Source organism: Meriones unguiculatus, chromosome 7 (assembly GCF_030254825.1).
Source record: "Meriones unguiculatus strain TT.TT164.6M chromosome 7, Bangor_MerUng_6.1, whole genome shotgun sequence".
NCBI classification, from domain to species: Eukaryota; Metazoa; Chordata; class Mammalia; order Rodentia; family Muridae; genus Meriones; species Meriones unguiculatus.
In genome coordinates this window covers 113,615,907-113,643,837 of record NC_083355.1, presented here as the reverse complement: position 1 = coordinate 113,643,837, position 27,931 = coordinate 113,615,907, and the positions used below count along the sequence as shown (strand labels likewise).

General features: G+C 47.3%; 1 protein-coding gene across 3 annotated transcripts in view; it reads right to left on the bottom strand.

The window, feature by feature from the left end:
- Positions 1–27,931, bottom strand: part of Wdr25 (WD repeat domain 25) — a 131,079-nt gene that overhangs the window by 41,853 nt on the left and 61,295 nt on the right. For 2 of the 3 annotated variants that reach the window (XM_021642584.2, XM_060388169.1), the window contains exon 3: positions 8,296–8,443. The exons of the other annotated variant lie outside the window; for it this stretch is intronic. In XM_021642584.2, the coding sequence (XP_021498259.2) occupies positions 8,296–8,443 (148 nt within the window). The remainder of the gene's footprint in view (positions 1–8,295; positions 8,444–27,931) is intronic. 3 annotated transcript variants of the gene reach the window in all.

Sequence of the window (27,931 nt, the reverse complement as noted above, 5' to 3'; positions counted from 1 at the left end):
CCCGGCTATCCTCCTGCATCAGCCTCTCAAGTGCTAGAATTAGAGGCATAAGCCATCGTACCCAGCTTGTGCAAACTTCCCAGAGCACTGCAGCAGTCACCCTGCACCTGTCCCTGCGCCTGAACCTATCCAACATGACCCTGCCCCTGCCCTTTGCCTTGAAGGTGACTAAGAGCACTGATTTGTTTCTTCTATTCTCTTTTAGGAGTCAAGGATTGGCAGTCACTTGTCATCAGAGTTAATACTTGGCTTTTTATAAAACAATATACCTGTCCCTCTACAAGCTGCACATGGGCCCCTCAGCTACGCAGCAAGGTGGACAGTGCTTACAATCTGCCCTCCAGTAGTCCAGGCATTAAACAGGAATAGAAATGGACCAAGCTAGGAAGAGCCACCGACACAAACCAAATGCTTGAGAGGAGGGCTTGTCAACCTTTGTCATTCACTGCCCCTTCTCATCCAAGGTATCTTCATGCACCCTCAGGTATACAGGAGGTACAAAGACCCTATATTTGCTGATAGTAATTATTCAAAATAATTGTTAAAATTTTCTTTAGTGTATATATATATATATATATATATATATACACACACACACACACACACTATTAGTAAATTTCACTATTTACTAAAGGTGAGAGCAAATTTGTATTCTAATTAGATGAATTACTTGTTTGTTTTTACATGAGGAATGAAATCTTGAGTACATGTGGCAGGTCTGGTACTTCCAGAACTCAGGAAGCAGAGGCAGGATAGCCTGGGGTTCACAGTTAAGTTTCAGGCCAGCCTAGGCTACAGAGTGAGGCCCTAACAAAAATATAAATAAATACACAACAAAAAGAAACAAGTGTTATAACAGGATATATCAATTTTCAAAGTTTCTCAAAACTGATGGGTGTTGGGAGAGACTGAGACTGACACTTTGCATGAATCCATAAAAAAAAAAAAAAGGCAGAAGTATGTCTAGAGCCGCTTCAGAAATTGTTGGAAATTCTGTCCCAAACTAAACTTTAATCAACATTTTTTTAAATGAAGTTGATTTTTAAGAGCAATTTTAAAGCCAAACACTGTAACGCAATGCAATCCAAAGGTTCCTAACCTGATGCCTACATGCAGAGGAATGTAAAGTATTAAAAGTCCTTAGTTCCCAGACTGGCACTGTTACATTTCTGCAAGAGTGAAAAATTTGTTTCATCACACACAGCCTTGGGTGCAAGCTGAGGCACTTGGGCCCCATTAGCGTGACACTGCCTGGTGGCATTCACAGTACCTAATGCCTACCACATGTGCTCAGACTGAGTTTACAGTGAAGCCGTGAAATGCAGCATGGGTGAACGTGGCGAGAAATATCTTGGATCTATTAGGCATTTGAGCTTGAGTTAATTTTTGGTCACTGTGCTTTCAGAAACCCTTCACAGTTGCTGAGTTTTCCACAACCCCACATGCAGTTACACAACCCTGTTGAGCTGTGATCACAGGTTTAGAAGCTGAGCTATGGAGAAAGGATGACAGCCCGTTAAAAGTGCAGCATTATTTTTGTGCTTTTATGTTGTTGCTCAGGGAACTCAGCAGACTGTGGGTGCCCCATAAGGTCCTCGCACTCTCAACACCACCCTCACATAAACAGACACTGTGCACTGAGCTGCTCTAACTAGGAATGTGCTTTTTCTCCAGTTTACGCTTATTTTTTTTCCACAACCCAAGCTTTTCATGAGTGTGTTTGCACATGCAGGGTGTGGAGGCCAAAGGTTGATGCCAGATGTCTTCTTTGACTTACTCTTTGAGACCCTGGACCTCATCAATTTGGCCAGACTGGCTAGCCAGCGAGCCCAGGCAACTGCCTTGTCTCTGTCTCCCTGGGGCTGGAGCCACCTCACTTGGCTTTCACATGGGTGCTGTGAAACTGAACTCAGTGCTGAGAACCGAACCCGGGTTCTCATGCTTGAGAGGCAGGCACTCTGTCCACTGAGCCACCTCTCCAGACGCTCTTCCATACCCCTAAGCTACAGCTGCGGATCAGACACCCAGATGGCATAAGGTAGCAAATGTCCCACCAACTAGAATGGGAGACAGTCTCTTCCCCTCTACACCCTCCAGGTCTGGAATTTGCTGCCCATCCTTGGACCCACAGCAAAGAAAAACTGCCTGTTTGGAGCGGATGCTTTCCTGGGTGCTTGAGCACAGCACAGTGTGGGGCCAGCAACGGTCTTCATTTTGAAAAGGCAGCAGGTTACCTGATGCTTATTAAAAGCTGAGTGACACAACCTTGCTGAAGACGTGGAAGAAAGGAAGGGAGGGGTGAGCCACCAGAAGATGATAATTGAGACTTTCCTGCTAAGAAGGATAAAAAAAAAAAAATTTTTTTTTCCTCAACCCAAAGATGATGAAAATCTGTCTTTGAAAGGTTAAAATTCTCCACTTAGAAAGAGGCTGTTGAATGTATTTCCTACTTCTCAGAGCTGGGCTTTGCTATTTTTCTCTGTTAAAGGGGTCCAAAACTAAAAGATCTTTAATAAGCTAATAGGTACCTAATGGAAAACACGAGGGAAGATTTCTGCATCAAGCTTCAGGTCAGTAATCGGCATCACAGCCACCATCACCTGGCCGGATGTTGGACACAGTTAAGAGTGGTAAGCTGAGAACTAGAGAGACCCACGTCCCAGACCAGCTGTCACTTGTGACGGGACCTTGGTTGGTCCCTTCACTGCTGTGTCTCTGCAGTCAGGAGGAATGAACATTAAGTGCCATGTACAGCACTCTGTGGAGTGAGCAACCAAAGAGAGCTATTATTGTTTGAAAAATTAAACCCCAACTTATTGAATTCATCTGTGGTTAAATTAAAAGCCAAAGCCAAGGGATGCTGGGTTCTAACAGCAGGAACCTTAAAGACTAATGACTGCTGAGCTTCCCCATGAGGCCTGGAGAATACAGCAGCCTGGGCCGGCTTCTGCCTTCGCCGAAGTGACCTGCAGAGAGGCTGAGATAGTCAACACGAACAAGCTCCACCAGAGTACTAGCCACCCTCGTGAAGATGAAGATCTCTCTCCTGGAAATCTATGCCCACTCTCCCCTCTCTCCCGAATAGTGGCCTGCCCAGCATTCTCCCTGTGGGCGGAGCTTCTTCAGCACTTGGGCTAGCTGTAACAGACCTTTCACCTTGGGACTATCTTGCTTGTCTGCTTGTTATAGGAAATTCTGTTTATTCACTGCAGGCTTATAGGAAATTGAGCTTTAAAATATGTAATCCATTGGCACTTGGCTGTATTGATCTGGTTATAATGAGCTCAACCAGTATAAAAACTGTTTGGATCTTCTTGGAGTTAAGAAAAATTACTTCTTTTCCTTTTTGGATCAATAATGATACAAATAGAAAATATGTTTCTGGGCTGGGGGTGGGGGCTCGGTGCAGAGTGCTTGCTTATGAGTACAAGGCTCCAAATTCAATCCCCAGGCCTAGAATAAATCATCCTTAACGCAAAGCCATGTTCAAGGATGCTGCAGAAACCCAGCATGCTCTCTAGACACCATCATTCTGTAGCTTCACCATCCAGGGTCACTGAGGAGATGCTGAGGTGACCATGGACAGGAACTCCTTGAAGCTAGGCCTCTTCCTTTCTTAGGGAGAGTTGTCAAGCTTCCCTGAGGCAGCCACCCATAGAGCTGAGGTAACATCCTGTGTCAGCTTAAATGTACCACGGGATACTGCAGGCCGGCGGGCTCAGGACCACAAGGCCTCCGGCCTCATTCAGCATGTCTAGCTCCCAGACCATTCCTGGCATTTCAGATGAAATGAAACCCAAGTTCTGGTGCTTAGGAAAGAGAAAGGGCATCCACGCCCCCTGCAGGGAGCTCAGCTTGGCTAAGCCACTCTGAGTTCAAAAGTGGGAAGGGGAACCGGCCTGCACAGTGAGTCTGTCCCTCGGGTCTGTCTGGACCTTGCATTTCTTACCCCACAGTCCTGGGTAAGGGCAGGAATTAACCTGCATCTCGGAGCTGGGGAAAGGGAGTTTGGTGAGGGAAAGGACATCTGGCCCTATCGGCCAGCCATGCAGACACCGAGGACCTGTCTGACCCCAATGTCCCTCTGTCTGCCTCCCACCTCCAGACCCGCCAGCTATTCGTGACCTTTCCTCCCCCGTAGCTCTTTGTTCCTGGTCACAGACTCACGAACATGTAGGAAAAATGTTGACAGGGGAAAGCTCGTGTTGTTGGCTCGTGGCAATTGAGCCTGTGTTCCCAGGCAGCAGGCATATGACTCATTTCGCTAAAATCAATATCGTTACACTCATCCTCTGGGAAGGATTCAGCCAGCTGTAAATTTAACCATCCCAGCTCAAAGTTAACGAGGAAAGAACCTTGCTAACTTCCAAATCAACCTCCGTGTATCAGGAGCAGGGGCCATGTTGGCAAGTGGGCAGAGACCTGGCATGGTGCCGGCTGAGGGCCAGGTAGGCCTTGTCTGCACGCCCACCAGCAGGGCTCTGCACTCGCTAGCAGTGCAGCTCAGAGCCTGGCATCCTTCCTGTAAAACAGGCTCAAAACTGCCCTTCAGAGGCGGCTGTGGGAAAAGACACAGTGCAAGCAGGAGCAAGTCCCAGACCAGACAGACAGTGGGGACACACGAATGGTGGCTGCAGGAGGCTGACAGCTGCCATCATGCTTTTCCTTCCAAGCCCAGCCACTTTCAATTATCTATCTGGACAAAACTGAATTTCTTAAAATTAGGGGGTGGGGAGTTAGCTTGCAAACCAGCTGTGTTTGGCTGTAAGCAGCTTTGTTGAAACACATAAGCCACCATGCTAACACCAAACATGACCTGACCATGTTCAGTTCTGGGACCAGTCAACAACCTAAGAAGAGCCAATTGCTTATTGATGGCTGCAGCCTACACACAGGAGAAACATGGATACAGTGAGCCTGTTTCAATTAAAAAATCCTGCCAGGGCCTGGGGGTCCCCTATTTCATAAGGACGGCTGGCATGAGTATCCTAGCTAAGGATGAGACAGGTTTATGAAGATGCAGAAATCCTCCCCAGAGGGTAGCCAGGAAAAGAATGCTTAGTTTCCAGGAGTGGGTGAGGGTTGCAGATGACAGACACTTACAGAAGGGGGTTAGAGGAAGGGTCTTTGACATGGGAAGCTGTTCACTGGGCAAGGGGATACCTGAAGGACAGTGGCCAGGAACTATCATCAGCTCACACCCTGCTAGACCTAGCAGAAATAAACAGACAAAAAAAAAAAAAAAAAAAAAAAAAGCCAGTCTGAAAGCAGGCCTAGCCTCTGAGGCCTGCAACTCAGCCAGCATGCACTGTTTCCTTTATGGTCTCCAGGGACATTAAGGGACCCTAAGCAGGTCTCCTGGAGTATGCTGGAAGAACCCAGCATGCCACGGAGCTTGAGAAGCTAGAGGCCCTGGCTGTAACATAGCACTTGCTTCAAGCAGCAGTGGGAGCTAGTGCCACTTCAGAGGCTTAGCGTGACACAGAGCCTTCCTCCACGGCCTCTCCTCCAAAGCCTCATGAGCCGACAGTGCTCTTCGCCACAGCCTCCATTTGGACACTTTTCACTCTTCCTGAGCCAAGTGCTTTGCAGCTGTCAGGGTGGCCGCTGTTCCTGCTGGAGCATAGCTGTCCACAGCTCAAGAAGCATCCTTCAGCCACTCACGTAATCAGAGGGGTCAGTCAAGATCATTCTGGCGCTCCATCCTCCCAAGGCCTGTTTTCTGCAGGTGTCAAGCCACTGTCTGGAGATAGCCAAGAGCCCTGCCAGAAGTCAGGCCAAGATAGTCTGTCCAGGGAAGAGAAGGGTATGGCAAAAGCATACCATTTCATGCGTTGGCGGGACAGACACCTTTGTCAGTCCCATAAATCCAACCTATCTCCAGCTGTCCCCAATGGTTGGGTGACCACAAGAAAGTCACCAAACACTCAAAGCCTCAGTTTCTGCATCAAAGGAATAGGGATAAAGATACTGTCCTCCCAGACCAGTGGGAGACTAAGCATGTCACCTAAGCAAAGGGCCTAAGCCATTTATCTGTATCAGGTCACTACAGGCCTAGTGGCATGTGGGACACCAGAGCCACGGCAAGGACTTGGACAGCAGACCACCCTCTTCCTTTGTGACATTAGCCCTAGTCTAACCAGGGGCCTGAAAACAATTCTTGGAAAAGGAGTAGGGTACGGTTCCACCCAACCAATCCTTCTACCCACCATGACCCCAACAAGAGACACAGGGGCATGGAGTCACAAGGAGGCAGTCAGGACAGTGGGCATCCCAGAGAGAAGGGCAGATGTCCCTGGCCATGACTTCCTGGAGCTCTGAACTGTGGGGTCTACACACCTACCTCAGACCCCAGAGAGAAGGCACATGTCATCCTACTGCCAACCCACCACTAAGGAGAAGTGCAACTCTGAGGGGCTGAAATCTGCAAGAGGCAGGCGCCCTCGGAGCTGAGGAAGCTCCCAGGGGACTTGAAGGAGAGGACTAGCTGATTGGTATGCAGGACAGGTCATGCACAAAGCCAGTGACACTCAGGGCCTGGGTGGTGTCTGCCAGTGTTCCCTAAGGCCGCCTGTGCCTAATGTAGCAGAGACGTTCGTTAGGGAGATTGCAGACGGAAACAGGAGCGCCAAAAATAATTAATCTGTGAGCAGATTTGATTAAGTGTTGATTCATGGCTGTTCCGTAAGCCAACAGCCCGTCATAACTATAAATTAACGAGATAAAATGGTACTGGCCCTCCATATTTCAGGCCGGGTATTGACATTTTAGAATCCACAGATTTTTAACTGTATTGATTGAGGACACCAGGATAAATGGCCTTGGCGCCAAATTCCCATTAATGACAATGGGCACCAAGTGACTAATTCCCAAAGCACTGCAGAGAGAACGCCTTGCGCTGCCTTCCCCTGGCAGGGCGCTCTAATTAGACTGAAATGAAAAAGCCAAATGACCATGGGCGGGAGAGGCAGAGAAAGGAAACGGAAGATCAGACTTGGGGAAGAGAAAGGACAAGACTAGTCAGACCTAGACGAAGGCCATGGCGTGCTCACAGGCTAATAGAGTGTGCCCAGCAAGACAAGGGGCCAGAGACAGGTACGCAGACATAAGGGTGCCCACCCTGGCAACCTTGGGAGCTTCCTTACTAAGGATAGGAGGATCCAGCAGAGGCCAGCCTCGGCTGTCCAAATATGCAGATGTGAGCCAGCCCCATCCAAAAAATGGACAAAGGGACCACCAAGGTGGGTCCCTCCTTGGGGACACACACTTTCCAGGATGCAGCTATCCCCATGGGAAAGGCTCATTTCAGGCTGGAGGCCTTCCTTGAGGCTGAGCTCCAAAGCCATCAACTCTGTCTTCTCTGGGTACAAAAGACATCTAGCATACCCCAACACGGGTCTTGTACACGGTAGGTATATAATAAGTAACAAACTAATAGAGTGAAAACAACCCTTCAGCAGAAGAGTCCCATGCAGACACCATTTCCAGGAGAGCAGAATGAAACGCCTTCCATCGCTCCCTAATGGACAGCAGCTCTCAGAGGTGGGGCCATGTCTCTTACCTACCCTGCACACTTGGAGCCCTGCCAGCATGCTGCCCTCACCTGAAAGGACAGCACTCCCTCTCCCCTCCACTGAGCTGCATGCCACGTGATACCAGCAGCAGTTCCAGACCTTCCTAGCTGTAACACAAAAAGACCATGCTCCACAGCTGTCCCAGGCTTGCCATCAGTCATCTGAGTCCCTAACTTGTCAGGCATCTGGAAAATGGTACCCATTGCTGCTGACAGCCAGAAGGAGATTTCCAACTGCCTTCCCTACCTGATGGCGGGCTCCTGAGGATATAGCTACATGAATCTCCCTTCACTCCACCACCACTCCTTCCCTCTCAATACAAACTGGGAAGGGCCCCTCTGAAGATTATGGAACTTAGTTCCACTGCACAGACTGACAGGAATTCTAAACCGATGCCAACCAAAGGACACCGTGATATTTTGGTCCCAATTACCCAGCAGAAGTTGATTAAAAAGCTGCCTCGTTATCTGGCCCTGCAGCCTGGTGCTGAGACAACCTTGGCTCTGTCCTTTGCTGACTGGCAGAGGACTGATTCCAGTGCTATGAAGACAGCTGTGATGCCACTGGCAAATGATCTGCACGGCTGTCAGGGAAATGAGTCTGTCCTGAAGCCCCTGCCACATCATCACCATGACTAGCTTGCAGTCAGGACCCTCTGGAGAGGCTTCCCCAGTGAGAGGGCTGCCAGTTAACCTGGGCCAGTTGGGACATCAGGACACACCTGTTTCCAGATCTGTTAGGTGCAGGGCAAAGTCGAAACCACCACTGAGGATGCGCCGGCCACAGGGAGACCAGCGAGCAGCCCTTACCGCCTCACTGTGCACAGAGTAGGTCTGCAGGCAGTGTCCCGAGTCCACGGCATTCCACACCTGCAAGGGAAACACAAACAGGCAGCACCAGACACTGTGATGAAGGCCTGGGCTCCAGGTCAGCAGGGGACTCCCGGGAAACTGGGTTCCTATTAACTGACATCAAAATAGCAGCTAGAAGCGCTTTTCCTCATAGAAATGCACAGGTGTCCTTTTTCTGGGCCTAAGGAAACAGCATTTCCTGTCTTCACCCAACTTTCACATGTGCTCCTACCTACTGAGCACAGGCATGTCACAGTCCTGCCCATGTCTTATAGCCTGCTACCTATCCTGAGACAGACAGAGCACATGCTTAGGCTACAGGCAAGGGAGCTCTTTACAACTGAGACCCAGACTCAGGGGCTGGGCCATTGTGCTTCTTCTTCTTAGGAGAGAGGTACCCCCCCTCCCCTTCATCCTGGCTCCCTGTGAAGGAGTGGGGTTTCCCCAGAGCATGTCCAGTACACAGCTGACTCCTACACATGGTTTAAGAGCCCAGGCAGAAGAGATGTATTACTACAGCTGGCAGGCCTGATAGAGGGGCTCAGAGCTGGTCCTGCTCACTGTCAGGGCAGGTGGAGGGGCAGGCTGTGAGCGTCTCTCCTTGACACTGCATCTTGCTGGTCAGGTGACACATCCAGTGGTTCCACCTCACTGGGTCCTCGGTCTCCTCTCCATGAATGGGAGATAAAGGCACCACCCGAGATGGGTGTGAGGCTGGGGGAGGGTGGAAGCAGGGGGGGAAGGTATGCAGCACACACAGCAGTGGGGCATGTTGGCTGTAAGATTCACCGGCACCAAGAAACCATACTTCATTTTCCTTAGTGAGAGAAAAGCTCAAACAAGCAGCACAGTCATTTCCACAGACCTGCTCCCAGTGAAGGGCGCTAACTCTACCTACCAGGGCCCAAAGACTCTCAAAATGCAGCTAGGGTTCTGAGGGATTTCCTGTAACTATGTAAATGTCTAAGCTTAAGCAAACAAGAGGTCATAGAAGCCTTCACAGATGTGGGGAGGGACCCCTGCTCCTTTCTTTCATATCAGAGGTCAATAGCTCAGTCTCAAATTGAAAAGAATAAAACCAAGCAGGAGCAGTAGTTATGTCAAAAACACACACTGGGAGTCAGAGCCAGAGACAGGTGGATCACCAGGAGTTTGAAGCCAGCCTGGTCCAACACAGCCAGGACTACACAGAGAAACCCTGTCTGGAAAACAACAAAAACAACAAAATAAACAAACAAACACAGAAATAAAAGGAGAAGCAGCCAGAAGATTGGTGAGTGGAGCAAGGATTCGTGGCAGGGCAACAGGGTGCACAGAAAGTGGCTGCTTCTTCAGAATCACATACAAGTACAATGTTTTGTTTTGTTTTGTTTTGTTTTGTTTTTAAGATTTATTTATTTATTTATTTATTATACAGTATTCTGTCTGCATGTGTGCCAGCAGGTCAGAAGAGGGCATCGGATCTCATTATATATGGTTGTGAGCCACCATGTGGTTGCTGGGAATTGAACTCAGGACCTTTGGAAGAACAGCCAGTGCTCTTAACCTCTGAGCCATCTCTCCAGCCTACAAGTATGATGTTAATAGCAAAATTCACCAAGCAAGTAAAATTCTTCAGTTTCACATGGTTAGACAGTAAGAAGCCAACCCCGAGGATATAGGACAAACCACATTTACAAAGTATGTCATTTTCTAAGAAGCGTGAACTACAGCATCATGTTAATTAGGCTGGCTGGTATAAAAAAAAAAAGAAAAAACCAAAACAAAGATAACAAGTGTTGGCATGGTGCAGAGAAATCAGAACCCCCTACACTGCTGGCAGGAAGGTGAGCTAAGGCATCTATGACAGGCTGCAGCTTGGGGTTTCTCAGGAAGCTGTTGGGTTACCCCACAACCTAGCACCCCCACTTCTGAGAATAAATCCCAACATCTGGTCCTGCGGGCTCAATGAAGTTGTGCCTTTATTCATGTGGACAGAGGGTGGAAGGAAACCACTGCCCACAGACAGGTGAGAGAGTAAACAAAACGCAGGTCGTGCACACAGCGGCGTGCCTCTTACACGGTGCCCCGCGACAGCTGCTGCAGCCTGGGGCAGCCTCGATGACACTGTCCTCAGTGGGACAGGCTGGACACAAAAGGATGAATCCTGTACAGTTTCCCTTCATGGTGTTTCCCGAGTAGTCAGAACCCCAGGCAGGAAACAGAAAGGCTGCTGCCAGGAGCTGGGGAGCAGCGTGTGGGTGAAGTAAGAGAGGAGGGTGAGTGCAGGCAAGGGCGCCCGGCAGCACAGACTATACACCTAACCCTGGCTACTGTGCTAAAGTCTGTGACATTTCACCATGGGTTGGTTTGTTTTGTTTTTTTGTTTTTTTTTTCAAGACTGGGTTTCTTTGTGTAGCCTTGGTTGTCCTAGAACTAACTCTGTAGACCAGGCTGGCCCCAAACTCACAGAGATCCTCCTGCCTCTACCTCCTGAGTCCTGGGGTTAAAGGTGTGAGCCGCCACCAAGCCACCATAATTTTTATTTGTTTGCTGTTGTTATGGTACGCGTGTGCACACACACAAACACATACACACAAAACATTGTTATCTTGTTCATTTATGAATTTGCAGACCCTAAAAACAAGCTCAGGATGGCTGTCACTTCTAGAACTCCCAGGAGCTGTGAGCATGGCTCAGTATTTCCATTGAGAGGTTGAGTGGCAGGTGGGAGGAGCAGATGGGAAGGAAGAGGCAGCTCTGAAGCAATGGTGTCCAAATGTTTTCCCATGTAAAACTTTTTCACTTATTCATTCAAGAAACATCCCTAACTGCTTGCTAGCTAGCCAGGCACTGTTGACAGGGGCACAGCCAGAATCAAAACTCTTGCCTTCCAAGAGCTGTCAGGAAGATAGGTCCTACACAACCAGCAGAATAGAGTGTACCAGGCACCAAGACTGATGTTCCAAAGTCAGCAAAGGAAGGGTCAAGAAAAGGAGTTGAGGGGGTGGTCATGTTAGGCCACTCGAAGGACTGAAGGGTGACAGAAGAGTTCTGCCAGAGTATGCAACAGCACAAAGGCCAGTCTGGCCAGATAGGTGAGCAGGATGTGGTCAGAGAGTGTCTCTATGGGCAGTAGAATATCCAGGGCCTCCTGAGGAGGTGCCCAAGGCTTCCTGGCTCCAGCCTACAGGACCCTGTTAGCTGCCCCACAGGAAGAAGATACAGGGAGACAGAGTGAGGCTTAGGCAGAAATTTGGGACAGAGGCGGCAGCAGTGCAGAGGGTCCATATAGGAGTCCGAAGTTCATGGAGTAAAGAGGCCAGAGAGACCAGGACACCTTGGCCTGAGCATGAAGGGGGATGGCCAGCTCTGGAAGCAAGCTGGATGGCAAGGCCAGAGCTCAGCACTTCGTGAAGGAAGCAGGCGATGAGAAGGGAAGCCAGGCAAGTCCCTACCCTTAGAATTATAGAAGGTCTGAGTATAAGCCAGGCCTACTTCTAAACCTTTCACGATGTGCAGTAAGATGTTGGGTTAGTGAGAAGGGAGAAGAAAAAGGAGAGGGTAGAAAAGATGAAAGAGAGAAGGCAGGGAAGGATGAGGGACAGATAGAGGAAGTAGGGAACGTGGGAGGGGTGAAAGGAAAAAGGTAGAAGATAGCTCAGACTCCATGGTGCCTGGATCAAAAGGGCAGCACAGAGTGCTGGGCTTCTTGGGCAGTGATGTCTAATGGGCCTGGGTTTAAGGAGACACACAGCTGAGTCTAAGGTGTGACAGCCCCTGGGAACACAGCTGAACACCTGTGTGATGACGCACTGCTGACAGCAGGAACAGAATCCGTAAGGACCAGTCAGTCCCAGCATGCTACTGAGGGCGAGGGCGAGAGAATCTTTGCCAATTGCTCTCCCTAATTGAATTGAATGTTCACTGTCAGGCTTTAAAGATTAATTCCCAACCACTGCCGCAGCCCAGAGTGTCTGCCTTTTTTCAACCAAGTAATTAGAGATCCCAAACTGCCTTCCTGGAATTAAGGAGCTCAGTCTCCTGTTGAATGTTCTGAGATGACTCCATGTATTAACTACAATTATTAGCACTGTTTGTGTGTCCAGCCGAAGTCACAGATTTGACAAGAACATGATGAGTAAAATGCAGTACAGTTGGGTGTCTTCATCCCGGGTCCCACCACAGCCGTAACAGCTTTTTGGGCTCTCTCCAAAGACTATCCAGCCTGCTGCTTCAGCCTCAGGCCACACTCCTGATTGCCTTTTGGCTTGAGTTTTGTTTTTATTTTATTTAACTTATCATCATTATTGCGAGGGGCCACGAGCATGCCCACAAATGTGTGGAGGCCAGAGGACAACTTTGAGGATACAATTGTTTCATTCCAACAAGGATTCCAGGGACCAAACTCAAGTGGCTGGACTTGGGCATCAAGTGCCTTTACCCACTGAGCCAGTTAGTTCATAGGCCCCGTTCCTTGTGTTAAGAGAAATGGAATCCCCCCTTAGAAAGTATTCAAACTCTACAGAAGTGTGTAAAAAAAAAAAAGGAAAGTCCTCTAGGAATCACTGTGGGGTTGTTTCTCCAGTTACGTGGGAAATAAGCACGTTCTACCATAATGTGTTTATCAAAGACAGAAAAAAAAAATCAGGTAAAAATGGCCCATATCTCCACACCTGGAGACGATGATTGTCACATTTTTGGGGGTGGCCATGCTTGCTGTGAGATCCAGCTTCGGTAGCTGCTCCTGCCTCATCAGCTCCTGTTGCTCCAGACTACTCCCAAACTCACAGGTCCATGGGAACCCACACAGCTAGTGTCTTCCTTTGCCAAGGGCTCAGAACCAGCCCAACTGTCCACAGGAGCCAGGGGAAGCCTTCGTGGGACGTTTCAAGCTCAGACCTGCTTTAGTCACAGCCTGCTTTGGAGATAAACTTTAGCAGTGCTGGCTGTGCTGCCCATGGGCAGGACACAGTAACAAATCTAGATCCATGGCATCTTTAAGCAGTAGCATGAAGCTTTTGCATGTCATTTGTCAAATGGACCCTGACAAGTTCTTGTTTGGAGGTTACTGTAGATGCAGTTTTAAATTCTGGATTGTTCGCTTCCAGGACATAGAAGCTTTCTACACTGGCCTTGAATTCTGCACCCTTAACTCAGTTTTTAGTTCTATCAGTTATCTTACAAACCCAGTGGGAATTTTTCTACAGATTCCTGTGTTATCTACAAATACAGTTTTTCATCCCCCTTTGCTTTCTTGCACTGGCTGTAATCCCACTTGTAGGCCAAATAGACATAGGGAAAGCAGACAGCTTTCCCTTGCTCCCAGTCACTCAGCAAGAGTAGTCTGTCTTAACCCAGAGCCTTGCACATGCCAGGCAAACACCCTAACACACACAAACACACACACCCTCCAGTCTTTCATACAGTTAAGTGTGTTGCCAGAGCCATCAGTGTAGAAAGCCCTTATTAGTTGAGAGAGGCTCTCTTCTATTTTCTCAAAGTTGTCTTTTTTTAAACATGCTTTGTGTGCATATGTATATGTATGTGACTGAGTGATCTGTACATGTGAGGACAGGAGCATGCATGCCATGACAAGTCAGAGGACAGTTATGAGAAGTTGGTTCTTTCCTTCAACCCTGAAGTCTGGGGATCAAACTCAAACATCAGGCTTGGTTGGCAAGCCTTTTCATCTATGTTGAGTCACTGCCCTGGCCCTGAAAGTCAGGGTTTTTGTTGTTTTGTTTTTAACATATATAATTGGGAATGAATGTTAGCTATTGCCAAGATCCATTTACCGATGGCTTTTTGTTTATAGTTAATCACTAATATTACAGTTCCATCATCTAGAACTGCACTGATTGATCTTCAAACCCTAAGCCAAGATCCCATTCCTGGGACTGATCCTGTTTAATCATATTTTAAGTGGGTAGTTGGATGGAGCTGCTAAAGTCCTGTCAAAAAATGTTGCCAGCTCATCAGAGATATTGGATGGATGTTTACTTCTATTACATCTTTTGCTTGTCTTGGTGTCAGGAGAGCTCGTCGTGAGGTGTTCCTCCTGTTGTACGTTCCAGGATGGTTAGTTCAACTGATGTGACATCCCCAATCTGAGTGGCTTGACCAACAGACACCGGTACTGTTCCAGAGGCTGGAATTCTGGAATGAAGGTACTGACAGGAGCTTGTCCCCTTCGAGGGCTATGGGAGAAGAGTCCGCTGCCACCTTTCTCTTAATGCTTAAGTGCTGCTGCCTTCATGTCCACACACCTTTGTGTCTGCATGCCAGGCTTCCTCCATGTATGCCCGTCTCCTGATCTCCCTCGTACGGACACTGGTCACAGCCCTACAGCCCACTCTATGGCCTCATTTTGCAACAATTACCTCTGTACAGACTCCATCTCTGAACACGGTTATGTTGTGAAACACCAGCGGTTAGGACTTCAAAAGAGAAACTGAGGGTGAAAGGGGCACTTGCAATCCAACCCACAGCAAACAGATAGATACTCTTTCTCCTCAGATGCTTGGTAGAACTCATTAGTGAAGCCATTAGGGCCTAGAGTTTTCCTTATGGGAACAGTTTGAACTAAAAATTCAATTATTTCCATAGCTGTGAGATATGTTTCTTCTTGGTTAAGCTTTTATTATTAGGGTCTTCTGGGGGATTGTTCGTGTCACCTAAGTTGTGGCATTCATTAGCACATGCTGATCATGCATTACCTCTGTATCCTTTTAATATCCATAGCATCTATAATTAGCTCACTCTAATCATCTCTCATATTGGTAATTTGTGTCTTTTCTCTATGTTCTTGATTCTGGCTAATGGTTTATAACATTCATTCATCTCAAAGAGCCTCCTCCTGAGCTGGGCGTGGCGGCTAGCTTCTGTAATTCCACACTCAGAGGAGACTGAAACAGGAGCATCACTGGCAGTTCAAGGTCAGTCTGGGCTGCAGAGCAAATAAAAATAAAATGAAATTGGGCCAGAGAGATAGCTCAACAGGCAAAAGAGCTTATCATGCAAGCCTGATGACCCAAGTTCGAGCCCCAGAACTCCTAGTGGGAAGAGAAAAACAAGTCCTCAAAATTGTCCTCAAAGTTGTCCTCGGACTGCCACATGTATACCATGACACGTACACTTCCATGCGAGACAGAAATGCAATAAACACACTAAACAGATTTTTAAAATACTGTCAAAAAATAAAGAGGGTAGTTGTTTTTGTTTTTTTTTTTAATAGCTGATTTTCTTTATTGCTTCCTTTCCCTCTATTTTAGGTGCTTCTGCTCTGTCCTTCTTTAATTATTTGGACTTAGTTGGTTGGCCTTTCCTGGTGTTTGACTGGAAGTTGCATTCACGGAACAATTTCCCTTAACAAGCCACGTACTCGGTGCTACAAGCCTGCTGGGCCAATGTGTGCTTGTCTACACTCCCTCAGAACACCTTCCACGTGGTTCTACCTGTGGTGAAGCTGGGGAGAGAACCCAAGCCTCTCAAATACTAGACGTGGCCTCTCACACCAAGCCACATCCCTAACAGACCCTTTGGCCATTCGAAATATGTCTAGTTTCCCAATATTAGGGACTTCCCCAGCTATCTCCATTGCTGATCTTTCACCTAATCCTGTCCTAGGAAAGCAAGATTTCAATAGCTCTGAACGTCCCGATCAATTTGTTTCATGGCTGCAGCACGGTTATTTGGTGGATGGTCCGTACGCACTTGAACGGGATCTGCACTCTGCTGCTGTGATGTGGAGGGTCGCACGGGTGTCAATCAGGCCAGCTGGTGACAGTCCTGTCCCAGTCCTCCACACAGAAAGCAGTTTTCTGTCTAGGTGATCTACTGATCATGGAGAAAGGGCTGGAAATTTTCAAGCCATTGGTGGGATTTACTGCTTATACCTCCCATCTTGCCAGCTCCGCTTCGCAGGTTTTGGAGCGCTCCTCTTCTGTGTGTATATAAATATCGATGTGTCTGGGGGTGTGCACCTTGGGGGATGTGCTGTGATGGACTGATCCCTCCTGTTATTCTAAGATGACTCTCTTTATCCCTGTAATATTTCTGCTCTGAACTCTGCTTTGCCTGATATTTATACAGCCACACAAGCTTTCTTTTATTACTGTTAGTATTGCTTATCTCCCTCCATCCTTTCAACTTAACCTTTCTCTGTTTTTATATTTAAGGTGAGTTTCCTGCAGGCACTGTATAATTGTGTTGCCTTTCTATCCAGACAAACAATCTTTGTCTTTTAAATGGAGTGTTTAGACCTTTCCGCCTGTTTTTGATAAGGTTTAAGTTTGTTTTGTTTAGCCTGCCTGTTATTTTTCTTTCCTCATTCTCTGCACTTCTTTTCGATCTTTTGTTATTTCATTATACTTCCCATTGTTAGGACCTGTGACCATACATCTTCCTCTGTTCGGCTTGTTACTGGTCACTTTAAGGTTTACAGCACACATCTTTAAGTTATTCTGACCCACTCTCAAGTCACAACCCTACTTCCCTTATGATATAAGAACAAGCAAACAGTGCACCCCATTTCCCCGTCTTTCATCATGTGTTACACATTATAAATGGCATGCCACATTACAGTTTTAAATGGTTAATTGTCATAAAAAATAATTTTAAAGTAAGAACCAAGTATTTACATTGCCTCGTACGTTCACCATTCTGCACGCCTCATTTCTGGGACAGGTGGAGAGTCTCAGCATCCATTTCCCTCTGCCCCAAGGACTCCCTTTCCTAATGAAAATAGCCTGTAATGCAGGCTTGCTGGCCATGTATCAATCAGCTTTCAGGTGTCTGAGAAAGTAGTGAGCCTTTGTCTTTTTAAGATGTTTTGCTGGTAATTGTGAGCAAAGGTTCCTGAAAGACTTCACTCCCAGCCCTCTACAAGGCTGGGTCACTGGTTCAAGCTTCAATTACTGAAGAGGCTAGACAGCTAAAGATCCAGAGACTAATTACAATTTATCTCAGGCTACCCTTCCCATTTTTGTGTGTGGCCTAGCAGCCTTGCAAGTAGCAGGTGAAGGCTTTGGACTGTCTTAGAGACCAAGCTTTCACCAACCCAAAGACTAAGAAAGCATCCAAGGCCTTCAGCCCCACCTTGCTGTAACCCGCCCACGGGATGTTCCGTCAGTGCATATGAAAAGTGTCTTGACTGATGATTGTATTGTTCCTATAAAAATTCAGTCACGTGGGAACGTAAGTCTGGGGTGACGGGAATCTGTGTTGCCAGGCCAGGAACATGCTCATCTTTGGCTCGATACTAAATTCTCTATTATTCCCACTGAGGTAAGAGCTGTGTTTGCTTTTTGCTTTGTAATTAGTGTTTTTCTTCTTTCTCTATTTGTATCCTGTGTGTGAGGGTTTGCCCGCACATGTGCCTGGGCCCCACATGCTCACCTCGTGCCTGAGGAGGCCGGAAGGTGCCATCGCATGCCCCTACGACAGGAGTCACGTGGCTGAGGGGCACCCTGCAGGTGCTGGGAACTGAACTTGGGTTCCCTGCAGCGCTCCTAACCACTGAGCCATTGCTGCAAGCCCTGAAAGTTGTGTTTTTATGCTGTCAGTATCAAGTTTTCACTTGCAGTGGTTTGGGTTTCTCTTCTCTATCTTCTGGCATCGATCTTTGTTCCTCTGTATATAGTGTCTTTTCTCTTTTCAAGATTTTCCAAGACAGAGAGACGGCTTAGGGGCATAGCACGTGCCTCACTAGCATGGGTAAAAGAAATAGTGTGTGTAATCCCAGTGCTCCTGACACAAGACAGCCAGGCAGCTAGCCAGGCACACACAACAGTCAACAACAGACCCTGCCTCAAACAAGAGGGAAGGTGAGAACTGACAGCCAAGAACGTCCTCAGACTACCACATGTATCATACTCTCTCTCTCTCTCTCTCGAATACAAATACCACTCATTTTCTTTCTTTTTTGTTTCGCTTTTGTGTTGAGGGGGGTTCTAGGACAAAGAGCTGTTGTAGAACCCGCTATGTACCAAGCTGGCCTCAAACTCACTGAGGTCTGCCTGCCTCTGACTCTTGAGAACAAACTTTTTTGTTTTGTTTTGTTTTTTTGTTTTTCGAGACAGGGTTTTTCTGTATAGCTATGGCTCTCCTGGAGGCCAGGCTGTGCTCAAACTCACAGAGATCTGCTTGCCTCTGCCTCCCTGACAGTGCTAGGATTACAGGCATGCACCACCACACCTGGCTTGAGAACAAACATTTTAAATAAAAGGATTTTTGTGATTCTGCTACAGCCAAGAGCCTTGTCAATGTCCATGGTCAGTGTTAACACCAAAGGCTATATAGATGTCCAATGTCTGTGCTGATAACTGAAGCCATGTAGATGGGCAATGGGCCATGCTGCCACCAGGGGCCATGTTGATGTCTGTGGTCTATGCTGTCACCTGAAGCCATAATGATGTCAGTGGGCCGGACTGCATGTAGGGACCATATTGGTGTCCATGGCCCATGCCCCAGAGGCCATGTTGATGCCTTTGGTCTGTGCTGCTACTGAAAGCCATGATGGTGTCCGTGGTCCATGCTGTGGCAGAGGACCATGCTGATGTCTGTGATCTGTACTGCCATCAGAGACCAGGCTAAGGTCCGTGGCAGGTGCTGACGGAGGAGGCTATGTGGATGTCTGTGATCTGTGCACTTACCAGGAACCATGTGGAAGTCCATCTTCCATGCTGCCCCTAACTGTAGAGGGCAGGGAGCTACTTCTGCAGTGGCGTTGATGACTATAGACTCAACAGTTGAGAAAGAGACACAGAAGGCTTCTGTGACAACTCCTACTCCAACAACCCCCCAAAACTTGCAGGAGTTGTCCATCATGTGACTCAATTAGCACCTTTGTTGGTCCTGGGTATTGTCATTCACGTCTCTTTGTTTAACATGCCCATACTTTCCTCTTCTGGCATAGTGGAGTTTGTTACCATGGGTTTACTGACCCATGCTAACTCCTGCTCTGCACCACTTCTGTGTCTGGCCCTCTGCACAATTTTCCTCTTCTTTGCGGCTCATGTCTTCCTTCTTCAAGTGCTTTATACTCTTTATTTGCATGCTGGACAGAGTAAATTTTACTTTACGGATGTTTCCCATTTCAGTATTCCTATAAAGATCTTTGTAGTTTATTCCAGAATATAGTTAAATACTTGGAGACAGCAGGCTCCGTGACAGCACAGTTTTCTAGCCCACTACTCCCCTGATTCCCTGCCAGAACTTGACTCCCAATCCCACCTCCTCATTCAGGGACATCACAGAACCAGGATTTCTCCTCTTTTGCTAACCTGAAAATTCCCCAAGGCAATGACAGACACAACTGAGCACTTGTCTCGTTTGATATACCTCCTCAGGGACATTTGCCTATACTGCCCTTTTTCATGTCTGAAAAACCACTGAATTATACATTTTGCTAGCTTTCACTTGTTGAAGACTGGGCTATAAACCCAATCTTTCTACCTCGTCATCAACCAGGAGCATTGAGCTCCACAAGACACTTAGAAATACAAGATGGCTCAGCAGGTAAAGGTGCTCAATGCCAAGCCTGAAGACCAAAGTTTGATCCCCAGAACTCATATCGTGGAAAGAAAGAACCAACTCTCTCCGCTTGTTCTCTGATCCCCACACGTGTACTATACTGTGAGTAAGCATGCATACATACATGGGCATATGTGCATATATACAGAATACTACTCAGCTATTAAAAACAAGGAAATCATGAAATGGTTGGAACTAGAAAAGATCATCCTGAGTGAGGTAACCCAGACCCAGAAAGACACATATGGTAAGTGCTCACTTATAATCAGATTTTAGCCATATAGTATAGGATAGGCATACTACATACAATGCATAGATCCCAAGAAGTAAGTTTGTTCTTTTTTAATGCATTTTTAAAAATATTTTTTAAAACATGTATGGGGTGTTTTGCAAGCATGTATGTTTGTGCAGCAAAGAGGCCAGAAGAAGGTGTCAGATCCCTTGGAGCTGGAGTTACAGGCAGGTGTAAGCAACCATCTGGGTGCTGGCAACTGAACCCAGATCCTCTTCATGAGCTCTTAACCACTGAGCCATATCTGGTCTAACTTTTCAATCCATTCTGACAATCTCTTTTTATTGTCTCATTTACTTCATTTAATGTAGTTGTTGATGGAATCAGATTTCTATTTGCTATTTGTTTCCTTTTTACATCTCTTTTTATTCTTATCTTTCTCCTCTGCTGCCTTTTTAAACATAGCTGAATAGTTTATGATTCCATCTTACTTGGCTTCTGGCCTTTTCGCTATCTCTTTACATTACCTCTTACTGGCCGCTCTGGGGATTATGATACACATCCTTAATGTCTTGCTGCCTTCTTGCAAATAAGACTGTACCTATTCCATGCATAGCACGCAACTATAAATGTACTTCCTTCAAGGCCACTGTTCACCCTGCAGCATCGTGGATTGTATTTATGTGTGTCATAGACCACACAATGAAGCACCCTCTGCCTTTAAAGTGTGTTTTTCATCTAAGATGAAATAGTCTTTCAGAACCCCTACACACACACATATTTCCAGTCCTCTAGTTCTTGCTGCATTCTCCCTGATGTCACCCAGTTGCACTCCAGAAACCTTCTAGAAAACAGTGCTATGTACCTGCTGGCAGTGAATTCTCAAAGTCTTCGTTTACCCAAAATGCACTTATTTCACCTTCATTCTGAAGGACACTGACCCACAGGTTTGGGGTTCAGTCAGCACCCTGGAGGTACTGCCCCGTGATCTCTAGACACCATTGTTTCTGGTGAGGAGTCAGAGGATTTTTACCACAGCTCTCACTAGGTGAAAGTCATTTTTCTCTGATTGAGGACAAGGTTTTCACTTTAACCTTCAAAAAACATGAGTGTGATGTACCTGCATGAGGGTCTCCTCAGGCCTGTCCTGTTGAGAGTTTGCACCACATTGTCTTCTTCTCAGCCTATAAATGGACTTGAGGAATTTCCCAATGCTTCATACTTGAGGCATATTTATTCTTCCACCTCATCTGAAACCTCCACTGCTCACATAATCAATCTTGCAGCACGGTCTACAGGTCCCTAGACATCTGCTCTTCCTAACCGCCATTTCCCCGTTGGTTTTTAGGCTGCATAGGCTCCACCACCCTGTCCTCTTGTCACCCCCACTCTCCTGTGTGGCTAAGTGCTGTGGTCTTGACGTCAGGCACAATTTTCAGTGCTGGTGTTTCAAGTTGGTTACTTGTATTTTTAACATCTCCACCAACTGGGGGTGTTTTCCTTTATGCCCCTGAGCATATCTATAATGGCCACTTGAAAATACTTGTCAGCTAACTTCAATACCTGGACCATCATGGACTCTTTTTCTCCTGTTTCTGGCTTTACCCAGTAATTTGGCGTAGACTATAAACAATACAAAATGTCTGTTATAGTACTTCTGGATTCTGTTGTGTTCCCTCAAAGAACATTAATTTTAAAAAGAGAACAGGGAGCTCCCTTAGCACCACTGCACTTTCAGACTCCACCCAGCCCACCCCTACCCCATGAATGGGTAGCAGTTCTTAATCAGCTCTCGGCGTATGCTAGGCCCCACGTGTGGGATAAGGAGTCATCAGAATCTCACAACAAATCTGGGGCTCTACCTCTCTGCCCTCCTTTCTAGAATCTCTGTCTTCCTTTGTAGCTGCTGTGGCTGCCCCCACTCTGGCCTCTGATTCTTTAAGTCAGAAACACTACAGCTCTCTTCTCTGGCTTTTCTGCACTGTGCCTGCCCATAGATAGAGCACACCAACACAGGAAAGTAGTGCTACTTTCTGTCTACTTTCTGCCTGCTTTTTGTGTTCTTCCAGGGGACATCATTGTTGCAGAATTGACAGTTATTAGTGATGAGAAGAACAGGCCAGCAGGTGTCCTGCTCCATGACCCAAAGCCACATCTAACTTTCAGCTTTAAACTTCTGTTTTACAAACTTCTGTTTTACACAGGAGTGCTGAGGTTCAGTCAACACCTTACCCATTTCACTTGCCCTCACACCTGCTCCACACATCCTCCAGGATCACATTACTTAAATAAACATCTTCTCCACACCCAAAAAGATACTTAGGACAGTAGGAAATAGGGGTATTATTTTGTGGAGTGTGTTATTACACCACAGATAGCAAGAAGGCCCATTGGAATGCACAGAAAATTATAATCCACTGCAGGCACAAGAGTGGGCCAGGTCCAGTGCAGGTTCCACCTTCTCTGCTCCAAAGACAGGACATGGAGGCTTATCCTCTCACTGCTCTCCTACAGCGTGGGAAGCCTGCAGGGCTTCCAGCTCACTCTGACAATGTCACTTGAATTCCTAAGGACAGAGTACCCCAGCCACTACCTAGGTGGCAGGGTCTGAGCAATGGCTTCTTACACCACCTTCTACCCATGTCCCAAAATGTTCTCAATGCCCCAAGATGGAAGGTCTCCCAGAGTAAGGGCTGAGGAGAAACTTGACCAGAATCTGGAAGTACAGGAGCATCCATTTCAGAGAATTCCAACCACTTACTCTTTCCTTCTAGCCAACACCATCAGAACAAAGGATGGAGTTTTAAATGTTAACAGAAGATGTAAAAGGGCAAAGCACATCACTGAGTACTCAAGAGTAGAAGCTGAGGTATGGGAGATCACCAGGGACACTTGCTTGAGAATGGTTACAGGGTCCCCAGCAGGTGACAAGGGCAGGCACAGTAGTCTTGAAAGTGACTAGTCCTCTTTCCTAAAGCTCTGTATCCTGAACCTTCTTCTCATGAAAAATAATAATAGTAATAATAATAATAAATACTGTCTTGCTTACCACCTCCCAGTGACAATGATGCTGTAAGCAGGTATGATTTGAATGCCTTTAAGGACCTTACCAGAATCAACCAGGTTCTTATCAGAACCCAGTGAAGTAGTTAACGTCCTCTGCCTTGTCCAGAGATGGAGAAAGTTCAGGAGATGAAGATGGTGAATATGTTCCATACCACAAAGTTATGTATATTTAAGGGTGGTTGAGAAGGAGCTGAGAGTGAAGTTGCATATTTGTAATCCTAGCAGCAGAGGGCTGAGAACTAAGAGTTCTAAGCAGGACAAACAAACAAACAAACAAACAAAAAAGATTAAAATAGGAAATATTTTATTTTCCTGCAACTAAAAGCAGTGTTTTGTTGGGTACTATCATCCCAGTCTATAGCCCACAGCAAGCAAAGCAGCCCTGAGCTAAAGCCATTCCATCTTCCCCTGCTAACTCTTGAGAGGTTCTCATCATAGGCCAAAAGCCTGTCAGGTGCCTTGACATGAGTCCCCACCCCAGCAGCCCTACCTCCCATGACTGGCTTCTACACCAGGCCACCTTCTCCAACCATGTCCTTTGCAACCCCCTGCCCTTCACTTGAAGAACATCTCTCCTGCTCAACCTCTTCTTAGCTTTCTTCCTCCAAAAAGCCTTCTCAAGGTCCCCAGGCTGGGTGAAGACCCAACAGATGTTTCCATGCTACCTGAGGCTTTTGTGGCCATGCTCCCCCATCCCCTTCTAGGTCGAGGTAAGAGCCCACAGTCAGCATGCTCCACACTCTCCCTTCCCACCGCTTCTCTACTGTGTCATCTGTAATGGAGCCCACATAATCCATCTCACCCTCTGACATGGCTGTGACTGGGCCGATTCACAGATGACAAGGCAGGGACTCCCAGTGGGAGGCACTTATCCAAGTGAAACAATGAGCTGGCCACAGGCAGGGGCAGGTGGCCAGGTCCTCATGCTTCCCACCTGGGACAGACTTCCACTTCCTCCACAGCTGGGCAGCTGAGGAGACAGAGGGCAACACTGGGCCTAACGCTTGCATGCAGGCAAGAGCTGTGAGTCCGCCAGCACTTTCCACTTGGCACGCTTCTATGCCGCTGTTCTTTCCTGGGATCTCACTGAATATAAAATTGTCATCCTGCTTCCACTGCTTAACAGCTTCTACTGCTCATAAAACCCCATTTTCAAAGGTGTTGTTCCTCATCAATCCCAGAATCAGAGCACACAGATATGGCGGGGGCCTTGAACTTGACCATTTTCCCCTGATGCCAACAGCTACATGCACACAGCAAGAGGATATAATGGCCTGATTTGGCATGGTGGGAAGGAGTAAATTGCTTGAGTCTGCGAAATACATTACCTCAATCTCACAAATGGTTTCTGAAAATCATTAGGCTGCAGAGCCGTTTTTGCTGCCTTCCTCGCCCTCTCAGTGCCACCCAGTCATTGCCTGAGGCAGCACCAAATTTAGAGTGCTCAAGCCTGGGAGTAGCAGGCTAAGGATTACCCCCAGCCTAGGCCCCTGTGAAAGGCCAGTAGGGTGTCCACCGCCTCCCTGGCAGCAGCAAGTCAGAGACATGAGAGCTGTGGAGACCTGAAGAGCAGATCTTTTCCTACCTGGGACCCACACCTCCCACGTGTGAATGCACACACATGTGGTGATCCACATGCTACTACCCTCATGCTGCAGACCACGCACTTGACCTGTCCGTAGACTGTGGTGGTCATGTTCCCCCTCCACAGGCACAGCTGCTACCTTACTGAAAACAATCTTTGAGAACTCCTGGTCCCTCATCCATCCTGAGAAATAATCTCTGATCTAAAGGGAAAGCTGGGAACTAGCTTCCAGCTCACCCGACTCAGGGCAGAACCAAGCTCATGCCCAAGCCTGGGGTTCCTTTGGGAAGAACATGTGCTGGACCCTCACGCGTGGTTCTATGCACACATCAGCTGGAGTTCCCGAGAAATGAAAAAGTACTGAAACTATCTGTTGACCTGTGTGGCTTCAGGAAACATAAACTTCTATTTCCCATAAAAGTTCAGCAAGTGACACAAAGAACAAGGTGTGGTCACAGGGCAGGTGGCCACACATCCAGGGCACCAATGTCCATGGGTTTCTGTGCCCTTGCAGCCTGTAACTGACAGAAGTAGGATGGCTGGATATCATGGGTAGCAGCCCCTGAGCTATGCAAGAAGGTCTCACAGGGGAAGGTGTGGGCAACCCCTGCACCAGCTGTAGAAGCCATGATGTCTGTAATTTACTCTCAGCCAAAGCTCTCAAGTATGGTTCATGTCTTCTAGATTTTTAATGTCTTTGTATTTATTTTGCATGTACGTGTGTGTACATATATGGACATGTCACAGCGCACGTGTCAGAGGACAACTTGTAGGAACCCTTCCGTTATGTGGGCTCTCGGGCTTGAACTCAGTTCATCAAGGTTGGCAGTGCGCACCTTTACCTGCAGTGCCACCTTGTTGGCGACTCCTCCCCACAGCCCCCCAATTTTTTAAGACAAGAGCCAGTTAAACATTACTACTTGCTGGGTAGTTTATAAGCTGCTTTTTTGAGGTAAGTCATTAGCAGTACTGTTGCTTAACAGTTATGGTAAGTCGTTCATCAGTACAGATTCTGGTCACCACCACTGTCAATGTACTGGCAGTGGCTGTCACTTCTGAACATCCCTAGGACCCCAGGAGCCCACTGGCTTCTCTTCCAGACAGTTAACCCATCTCACCCTGCAAGGATGAAGGCAGGATACAAGACCTCATTAGTAACAGAAGGCTTAGCTGCTCTGGGAGCCTTATCATTTACCTGAACAGCCAACTTATAACCCCTTCCCTTAGCTTGCTCTCACCTAGGCCCCTCCATGTCACCACAGAAGGGCAATATGGAGTCCGGACCAAGGCATTATAAACCCCAGCAGCTCCAACCTTCCACAGGGAAAGGCAGCTTTACCAGATGGCTAATTCTCAGCTAGGCCTTCAGTTTGCCTTGTCCTTGGAGCCTTACCCTGTCTCAAAAGAAAAAGAAAAAGAAAAAGAAAAAGACCTATATAAGTTTGTTTTTTTTGTTTGTTTTTTGTTTGTTTGTTTGTTTGTTTGTTTTTGTTTTTAAGCTGGGGATCTATTGCTTGGTATGCTTATAGCATGCCCAAGACTCTAGCTTCAATCCTTAATATGGTGTGTGTGTGTGTGTGTGTGTGTGTGTGTGTGTGTGTGTGTGTGTAAACCTCTTAAAGCCACCGTGGCACACATTACAGACAAATGAACAAAGCTGAGTCTCTGGGGCAAATTTTTCTTAGCACCTTTAAGGAGCTCCATAGCATTTTTCTTGCAGTAAACATGCAAATCTGGCATTCAAAACAGTATGAGTTGCTTTATTTTGTGCTTATTTGCATGACTTTTAATGGCAAACAGTAATAAAATATAACCGAAGCCTCTAATCCTAAATGTGTCAGACTTTGCTGCAGAGAAACACATTTATAATAGACTCAAAGTTTCACAGAAGGGCTTGTAGGGCAGAACTTGGAGACTCCTAGAAGAATGGACAGACCCTAGGGGAACATAGGAGGACAGCAAAGAGGACATTGAGGCCTGATTCTTCAGGATACCTCAGGGTCTGACACCTAGCTCTGTCCCTTGACCCATGAGGCCTGGGTAAATGGCTGCCCCTCTGAGCCGCCATTCCCATTGCCAAGGTTGGCTGTCTCGGGGCCATGGGGGTACATGAGCACATTAATGCAATGACAGCAAAGGCACCACAGAAGCCACAATTAGCTCTTGGCTCTTTCCCAGCCTTCCCTGACTGCTGCCAAAATCTGTGTTGGTACACACAGAGCTGTGGGCCAAAAAGCATGGTAGAGAGGGAGAATGAGGTGCTTCTTGCTTCCTTTAAAGATGACCATCCAGCATGTGGGAGAGCAGACTGAGGTGTGCTAGGTGTGGCAGACCCACGGGCATGTACAAGAAAGGTGGTTGCTCTACTCTGGGCCTAGCCTGGGATGGGGACCTTGGACTTTTACCAGTACTTTAAAGACATTTATCTTGCCCTTCCCTGGGGCAGCTCCCCTGAAGAGCTCACCACAGGCACATCCTCAAGTCTACCAGAAGGGAACCCACCACTTTCAAAAAAAATCGGCACTTCCACCAGCCACTATGAGACCCCGGAGGTTCTCTTTCCACATGTTCAAAGTTTAGTAAGACAAACTATGACATGTCTCTCAGGTAACCCCAGCTAGGGGTAGAGGTCTCCTTCCTGGGGACAACAGCTCTGTGGTGCCCACAGGGCCAAGAGAGCCATAGACAGGCAGGCCCAGGCCTTTTTTTCTGGGGTTCACTAGAGAAGCAGGGCAGAGAAGGTAGCATTGCTGCTGGGGTGGCCTGGGGGATGGGCATATGCAAAAGAGCTTCTTCGCCCAGCGCCCCGTTATTATTACTCACGCGCCATTCAGTCAGCAAATATTCCTCACGCCTTCCAAAGACGCTCATTTCACATCAGCCTGCAGCAATCCCAATTAATGAGAGAACAAATTAAACTGTCATTACTTTGGTTTAATTCTGTAATTAAAGAACTTCAAGAGGCGACAGGCTCTAAATAATGCATGCTTTTGTCAGAGGAATGTGGAGTTCTGGGCAAGGGAAAATAAATAAATAAAAGGGAGAAGCTTTGGGGGAAAGGAGAAAGCAAAGAGATGAGGAGGTAGCAATGAGGTTTGTCCCTAAACAT